Source organism: Setaria italica, chromosome II, assembly GCF_000263155.2.
Source record: "Setaria italica strain Yugu1 chromosome II, Setaria_italica_v2.0, whole genome shotgun sequence".
NCBI lineage: Eukaryota > Viridiplantae > Streptophyta > Magnoliopsida > Poales > Poaceae > Setaria > Setaria italica.
In genome coordinates, this window is record NC_028451.1 from 2,450,239 (window position 1) to 2,458,831 (window position 8,593).

Here is an 8,593-nt window from a genome sequence, read left to right on the forward strand (position 1 = left end):
AACCACGTTGTGACGCCACATGCAGTGGCGCAACAAGAGGAGTCCATGTCATCTCATCGCACCAGCGTGGTAGGCTTGTCACGCCATTGCATGTGGCGTGACAACGTTATTTTATTGCGCCACGTGGGCCGACACGATCAAAAACATCACGAGATGGAAGTATCTGTCTGGAGGTTTTATTTAAAAAATATTATTTAAAAAATAGTTAAAATTAAAAAAATTGGTTTACTTTATCATCAAAGGTGTTTTAACAATGACTTAACAATAACACTACAGATAAAGACGCATGCTAGCAACCTCAGTACCCAAAACTCTCTCGTCGATATACCAACCCTAACGATAATAATGAATCCTATATACTCACCGTCCTTCCCACCACTCGCCCATCGTTGCTAGGTCGCTGATGATCAGTCCCTCTCCTACAACCACTTTTAAGAAAGATATTGTCGGACCCCTGATAACACATGAGTCCTAGCAATCAGTGATAAAAATTTGGTTTCGCGATTTAGGTGGCGACCGAAATTTCGGTACTGTTCACAAACTATTCACCTTCTAACCGGAATTTCGATTGAATTTTTGGCGATTTCGATGAGGATTGAAAAAAGGGTGAAAACGAAATTGAGAACCTTGCTAGCAACTCGATCAGAGTTTTTACGCACGAACCTCAAATCCTACAAGAACATAGGAAAAATAAACGTATTTTATTTGCCCTACGAAATTAGATATAAAAAAATACGCTAACCCCAGCTTCTTCCTCCCCTCGCCATGCATGCAAGGGATTGGATCCGGCTGCATGCGGATGTGGCTGTTGGGGTCGCAGCAGGCGGCCGGCGATCGCGACGCCCGCGTAATTAGGGCGCCGGCGGTGGCGCGTACCGACGGCGTACGTACGTACGTAGTACGGCTGAAGAAGATAGTTGGGATAGCCAGCCAGCCAGCGACTATGCATCGGAATCGCCGGATCTGCCGGCCGGCCGGTCGCGCGGCAGGCGGTTAATGCGCGACGGCCCCACGCGTCGTCGTCCTCCTCTCGCGCCCATGCCATGCCCTAGGTATCCTATGAGTACTATCCATCCCATCCTCTCCCTAAGTACATAGGATTCCGTTCCGTAACGTCCATGCCCGCGCGCAAGATGCACGTACGCTTCGGTCCATTACTGAGCATTTTGGTTCGGAGGTTGAGGAGGGTTAGGATTAGAGATGCAAGTTATATATATTTTAGTCATTGGGTTGACTTAAAAAATTGATAAAATGAACTGCTGGATCAATTTAGTAGTGTGCTCGATCAATTCAGCAGTGGATCCTATTCTAATCGAGGCCACCCCCGTGTCATCTCGAGCTCGATCCAAACCTCACTTCCTTTCTGTCTTCGTTTGGGGGGCAGGCAACAAGCTTCCAAAAAGCCAACAGTCCAACACCGAGCTTGGGATAGGAATAGGAATATAGGATCATAGCATAGACTCATGGTAACACTGATGGTGCCCACTTGCAAAAGGGTTCATCCGTTTTCTTTTATCGTTCAGGCCAGAAGCGGGCAAGTGCAGGCATGTCCTGTCCACAGGCATCGACTTCAGTTTTTTTGTTTCCGTTGGTCGTTTTGCATAACTCTAGGAAATATTCTAGCTTTTTTTTTGTTGTGTTCGGATAAATTTTCATTTTTGAGAAAGTCTAAAAAAGCTATGACACACCGATGGCCCTCTTGCCTTTCCTGGATATCGGCCCACCCGGAGCGATGCAGCCCAATAGTCGAACAGGCCTGTTGTTGGGCCCCTTTCTTTCATGTTCGCTCTCCCCTCCGGGGCTCTCTCGCCGCCTACCTACCACTGAACGCGGTGTCGCTGGCTGGAGCTCAAAATTTGTCGACAGCTTCGTGGGCTTGTGTGATCCATAAACCAGCCACTCCGTAGTTGTTGGCCAGTTGGACTGATGGTAGGCTGTCTGATCATCAGATAGTGGGCTCTACTGAGTGAGCCCCGCGGGTTGCCGGTCCAAAAGAGTCCACGTGTTGACTAATAGGACTATTGGGCCTGTTGGGCAGTCCGTCCTAAATTACTTTTGGGCCCTCTGTGTCAGCTTCCTGTGGAGCAAGCACCATGGTCAGAACAAGAAGACTCAGGGCTGTCACATAACTAATGCTGAACTGGTTGCAAAAGATAAGGATGTCGCACAACAAAATGAAGCAGCGAAACACTTTGGCAAATGGCAACCATTTGAAAAGCTGGCATCAAGACGAGGCCAAATACACTTGGGATTTCCTTGCTACAGCAGTACTTAGAGTCTGAGACGACGCACACACGGCTAACTCACAGAGACTGTTAATCTAGTGCTAGTGAATGAACCTAGCTAGATTGACGAAAGATCCTCATACACAGACTTGATCCCAGGCCTCTCGGAGACCGGCCGGATGCACCTCAGTGCAATGCCCAGGGCCTCCTTCATGCCCTTCACAGCCTGCTGGTTCTCTGAATCCGAGGCCATGGCCGGGTCGAAGCAGTCCGATCCCCGCCCTTCTGCCACGCGCAGCCGGACCCAATCGGTGAGGTCGACACCGCCCTCGGACCCCGACACGACATCCCCAGCGCACCTGCCGGTCAAGAGCTCCAGCAGCACGACACCAAAGGCGTACACGTCGGACTTGAATGAAGGGGATGGTTTCTTGGAGGCTGCCAGCTCGGGGGCACGGTAGCCCAGCACCCCCAGGTCGAGGATCTGCTCCACCACGCCAGCCTGGGTCATCAGGCGGTGCAGGCAGTAGTCGGCGACACGGGCGTTGAGGTCCAGGCCGTCCAGCAAGATGTTGGTGGCCTTAAGGTTTCCATGGGGCATTGCGCGGTCAAAGTGCAGGTAGTTCAGGCCACGGGCGACATCCACCGCAATCTTCAGCCGCTGTGCCCAGGTCAGTGGAGGGCCTCTCCTGCTCGGTCGATCTGCACATTCAGAGAAACATCTCAGCAGAGTTAGTAATTGAATTTTGTTGTCTCTGATGAGTACAAGGAAATTGCAAGTATGCTATGCAGATGAAGTTTGTGCAAGCTTAGTGCATGTAATTTGTAAGGCATGTGCAGAAACAGGTAATCAGTAGATGATGGCATTACCATATAAGAAGCTAGCAAGACTTCCTGGCGCAACATAATCTGACAATATCAATTTCTCATGTGGCGTTGGACCCCAGTAGTAACCCCGCAACCCAACCACATTCGGATGCCGGATGTTTGCGAATTTCTTGGCCTCCTTCGCAAACTCTTTCTTGGGCCTTGCAACACCTTCCCTCAGCCATTTCACAGTCAGGAACACACCATTCTCCAGTGTAGCCCTGTACGAAGTTCCATGGCTGCTCCTGCCAAGAACTTCAGCTGGCGCCCTTGAAAGTTCCTCCGGTGTAAGTGTGATTGTTTCGTCCAAGAAATGCAACTCCCCTGCTAGCCTGTCAGGTGATCTAACATCCAACCGTGCCAATCCTTCCTGACCATACGCCTCTCCAGAATCCGGTGACCAAGAGTAGCGGCTGCCCTTGGATGGTGAAAAGCCCCCAACAGCTGATTTTTCTTCTTGGCTATGTGCTTCAGATGTAGAGCCCTTTCGAGGAGTAACAAGCTCATCTGCTGAGACCAAACCACCTTTGTTGTCCTTTCCTTTCGTACTGGCAGAGTCTTTAGTAGCCCTGTGGAGGTTCTTATCTGAAACCTTCTCTGAACTAGGAAACTGCCTTGAGATCCGTTTGTAATGGCATACGATAGCAATAAGGATAAGGATGACAAGAATAACAATGCTAGCTGCTACAATTCCTATTTTAGCACCTGTACTGAGTGATTTGCCACCTCCTGAACCAGATGGGGAGTTCCCAGATCCAGATGAGCTAGCAGGATACTCTAATTTTGAGTTCCCAGGATGGAAAGAAGATTCTGGAAACTTCCTCAAGTTCTCTGGCACGACACCAGAAAGGTCATTATAGGACGCATTGAAGGATAGGAGGTTATCTGGAAGATCCTCAGGTAAAGGCCCAGTGAACTGATTCGTTGACATGTCAAGATCAGTAAGAGCCCCAAGCTTACTGACAGCAGCAGGTAATGGACCAGTGAAATTGTTTGTCGATATATCAAGAACTCGGAGGCCAGATAAGGAGGAAATATCATCAGGGAGGCTTCCATTGAAGTGATTTCCAGAAATATCAAGCACTTGAAGACTCAAATTTTTGGACGAGGAACCAGGAAATGATAGGCCACCAAAAAGCATGTTATTTTGGATGTAGAGCTCTTGCAGCATGGACGAAGTGAGTAAATCAGCAGGAATAGGACCACGTAATTGATTGGAGCTCAGGTCAAGTACAGTAAGTTTGGGGTACTGAACAACAGCTTCAGGGATGGTGTCAGATAGGCCATTATGTGAAAGATTTAGGTAGTTTAGGCGAAGGAACTGAGAGCTCACATCAGGAATTGTCCCAGTTAGGTTGTTCTGACTGAGATCAACATATTCCAAATCACTGGTCCATTTGGCAATTACTGATAAATTCCCTCTAAACTTGTTATTTGATAGATCTAACACAGTGCAGCTCCCAGCAAGCAACGGAAGATCCCCAAAAAGAGCATTGGAGGACAGGTTAAGGGTTTGCAAAGTTGTTGATGTGATCATATTGATATGCCCTGCATAGTAAAGTAAATACAGTCAGTACAACATATAAGAAACGAATTGGTCCATACTGTCATCACAGAGAACGTCATGCTAGGAAAAGAAATATGCAAATGCTGGTAACTGCATTAGCACACTTAATATTCATGCTCCATGCACAGTTATTATTTTTACTCAAAGCAAGCCAATGGTTTGCAAGGCATCAGGTACCAATACCATACTATGAGATGCAACAGTTCAATCCAATCATAGCTTATACAGCTGCATCTGCTAGTCCTTTTACTTGCTGATGTTAAAAAGGACAAAGGAGTCCACAACATTTAAAGCCAACCGCATGGCATGGCAAGATGTCCTAGTCTTTTTACTTTGTAGGCCAGGAAAGCGTACTAGTTTTGAGAAGCTGTAACTGTAAGGTGCTAGTGGAGGTGTCGCAATGCAACTCTAAAGGTGAAAGGTCTATTACAGAAGAGGCAAATAGAACAGCTACATGTCACATTCACATGTTACTTCCACGCATTATGTACTAAGAACAGAAATTCACAATGCAGTTTAACTGAACATGACATTTGTATGGTGTGCCCGTTGCATTATCTGCTTTCATCACTGAGAAATCTTGCCATCAGGGTATATTCCCCAGCTCCATAACTAAACACAGAACTGTATATCATCTCCGCCTAACAGAACCTTTTGTTTGTGTTGGCTGTTGTGTGATCTCCTTTCATTTATGAATTCTCAATCATGCTACTCCTTTCAAGCTTGCTATCACCCAACGTTTAGATAAGAACCAATTCATTAGTTGCAGTGGACAAGTTAATGAAGTTTTAGGCAATGCCACAGTAATCAAATATTATGAGCACAGTTTTTGCACAAAGAATCTTTAATGCTGAATGGAAGCTCTACAAAGAATTTACAGGGGAAGAAACAAAATAAGCTAACTGGTTTGGCACATGCCCAAGTTTTATAGGCTAACACTACTTTAAAGCTGATCACATGGCGAGATGGCCTAGTTCTTTATTTTGTAGTCCACGACAGGGTACTGATTTTGAGGAGCTTGGAGTGTAGTGGGGTACTATAATTAGAATGGTGAAGATACATTTCGTTGCAAGTCTGGAGAATTAGTACGGAAGAGTAAATAAAACTAAACCACATCACACATTCACATATTATTTCCAAGCATTATATACTAAAAACATATCAGTGAGAAATCTTGCAATCAGGATACATATCCCAACTCCAGTATAAACAGAGAAATGCATAAAACAAAATTTTTCATATCGCCTTTCATTCATCAATTCTCAATCATGCTACCACATTTAACTAATCTGCCTCTCTGCATGTCCAATTACCGTATCAATCTGGCTATCACCATTTTTTAAAACAAAAACCGATTCATCAATATGGGGCAGGGGTTAACAGAAGTAGACGTTTTATGTCAAATGAAAGCACTACATAGAACTAACCTAAGGGAAAAGACATAATAAGCTAACTGGTGCAAACTCAAGCAAATTTCATTCAGTTTGTAAAGCACCTCAAATCATCATTTGCATCAGATGAATAAAACAACATTCATCTGTGGAGTTCTAGATGAGAATTATGTTCTACCTTTACTTTTGTGCTTGGTATTGTGAGAAAAAGAAGATATCAGTGTAATTAACCTTCAAAATAGGCATTACACTGCATTCAGGAAAATGGAACAGGAGGACTGAAAGAGCGATTGTTAAGTGGAGTTAATACCTGTCAGGTTATTAGCACTTAGGTCCAGCTCGCTTAGGACCAGAGAATCCCCCTTCAGAAGACCACTAGGTACAAATCCAGTGAATGCATTGTTTGCAAGTCGCAAAACTTCAAGATCATAAACATAATTGAACCCCGGGAGGTCACCAGATAACTGATTATTGCTCAAATCGAGCACCTTCAGTCTCCCAAAAGTAGAGAGTTCAACCCCATCGATCAGTGACCCAGTCAGCTTGTTGTTGCTCAGGTTCAGATATAAAACTGTCTCTGAAATATCAGCGAGAAACTTGAGCTCCTTGGGAGTAGTGCTGGTGAGCAAGTTCCCGCTGAAATCAACATGAGCAACAGCTGATTCAATCAAGAACTTCCAATCAACACCACCATCCAATTGGTTCCAGCTCAGATCCAAAGACTGCAGGTTCACAAGGAGTCCGAGCCCAGCAGGGATACCCTTTGTGAAGGCATTGTGTGACAGGTTCAGCGCAACCAAGCTCTTCAGACCTTTCAAGCCTGCAGGCAATGGGCCAGACAAAGAGTTGCCGCTCACATCCAGCGACTGAAGTGACATAAGCCCGTCGATGGAGTCCGGCAGCGGCCCTGAAAAGTTGTTGCCAGCAAGTGACAGGTTCTGCAGGCTCCGAAGATTGCCAATATCTTCAGGGATTGGCCCAGAGAACTGATTGTTCGAGATATCCATGAATTTCAAGCTTTTCAGACTGCCTACATTGCTCGGGAGGCTCCCAGAGAGGTTGTTGTTGGCCATAGAGAGCTTCACAAGCATGGTGAGGTTAGCGAACACAGAGATGTCAGCATTACCAGAGATCCCATGGCCATCAAGCACGACCCCGGCGACGCTCGCGCCATTGCACACAATGCCATTCCAGGACGCCGGGCATCCATTGAAGTCGATGGACTCGTCATTCCAGGAGTCGGTGATGTAGCCAGAAGGGTCATGCGTGATCCCCTTCTTGAAGGCGAGGAGCGCGAGGATGTCCTGCGAAGGCAGCTGGCCAAGTGCAGGGGAAGCAAGCAACAAGAAGAGCAAGAAACCCCCAAGAAGCCCCATCACCACCCACTTCCCTCCGCAGATAGGTTGTGAGCTTACTAGGATTCAAGAACGCGGCACCTGACGCATTTCTTGGGAGGAAAATGGAGCGAGAGTGCGTACAGGGTTGCTATCAGAGGGGTGCTAGTGCACACTGCTACTGATAGCCAGCCACAACACTTGTCCCTTTCACCTGATCTCTACAGCAGCCACTTTGCCATAAAACCCCAGATTCCTTCGTTCCAAATCCTTTTAGCCTGGAATAAGCACAAAAATGCCAACTTAAGCACAGATTCCAGATTCAACGAATACCCCTAAAGACCGAATCTTTGAGCTCCGAAAGAGCTGGTGGTTAAAATGCAGCATAAATAACAAAAAAAAATGCCTCTCTTTCCGGCAGAACAAAAATAATCTTTCAAGGACATAAACAGCTAAACCCCACGGCTTTAATCCCTCAACTACGCCGTTAAAAGCGGTAGCTTTGGCCAATAAAACAACCACCCACCGCAGCACGAACCATAAACACAGGACAACTCAAAAGGACGCACCCTTTTACAACTAGTACCTTATAGCCAATGCATCCAAACATGGAAGAAACCTCCAGATGCAAATATGCAATGCAATGCGAGTGCAAAAGCCAAGCAAGAACAGCAGCGAGCAACCGCGCCTCCTTACCGAGCAACGAAACGAATCCGGCCGCGACCGGGGAATAAAGACGAGCACCCACCGGACCGGCACCACCGCACCGGCCAATGGACAGCGGGTTGCGGGGGGAGCAGGGGAAGGCAATGGGCAGGAGCCCTGGGGGAGACGGCAGGTGCGGAACCCTAACCCTAGCTAGGGATGGGATGGGATGGGATGGGATGGGTTGGGCGTTGGGCTCCCGGCTGCTGCGACTGTGGGGCGGCGGCGGAGGGGGAGGGGAAGCGGAGTCAGCTGGGGAATGGAGTGGGGAGTGTGGAGGTGGGAGGCAGGCGCAGTGGGGGATGGGAGTGTCTTTTCTCTGTCCTTGGTCCGCGTCGGTATTTTATTGTTCTTTTTGCGTTATGGTCCTTTGAAGAATTGGTAATTTTGGATTTTCTGCAACGGGCGTGGTTTGGACTTTGTGGTCAAAACGAAGCTTGGGCTGGAGATGCAGCGTATAAATGAATCAATGGTTTTGGTCTACTCGTAGGACTTGTATCGCCA

The 8,593-nt window shown here is 47.1% G+C and overlaps 1 protein-coding gene across 1 annotated transcript; it reads right to left on the bottom strand.

Moving 5' to 3' along the window:
- Positions 1-2,175: 2,175 nt before the first annotated feature.
- On the bottom strand, positions 2,176-8,368 carry LOC101786645 (probable LRR receptor-like serine/threonine-protein kinase At4g20940). Its single transcript, XM_004955387.2, has 4 exons — positions 8,081-8,368; positions 6,361-7,662; positions 3,096-4,640; positions 2,176-2,927 (listed from the first exon to the last, which is right to left on the bottom strand). Exons 2-4 carry the CDS (start codon positions 7,424-7,426, stop codon positions 2,344-2,346), a joined length of 3,195 nt encoding a protein of 1,064 aa, XP_004955444.1. The 5' UTR covers positions 7,427-7,662; positions 8,081-8,368; the 3' UTR covers positions 2,176-2,343.
- Between the last annotated feature and the right edge of the window lie 225 nt (positions 8,369-8,593).

What these genes read in the sequence shown, in the direction of transcription:
- LOC101786645 (XM_004955387.2), bottom strand. Translation starts at nt 7,426, where the DNA reads ATGGGGCTTCTTGGGGGTTTCTTGCTCTTCTTGTTGCTTGCTTCCCCT. An exon ending in AAGTGCTAATAACCTGACAG is followed by an intron (nt 4,641 to 6,360) that starts GTATTAACTCCA and finishes TTTACTATGCAG; the next exon opens with GGCATATCAATATGATCACA. An exon ending in TCTTGCTAGCTTCTTATATG is followed by an intron (nt 2,928 to 3,095) that starts GTAATGCCATCA and finishes CTGAATGTGCAG; the next exon opens with ATCGACCGAGCAGGAGAGGC.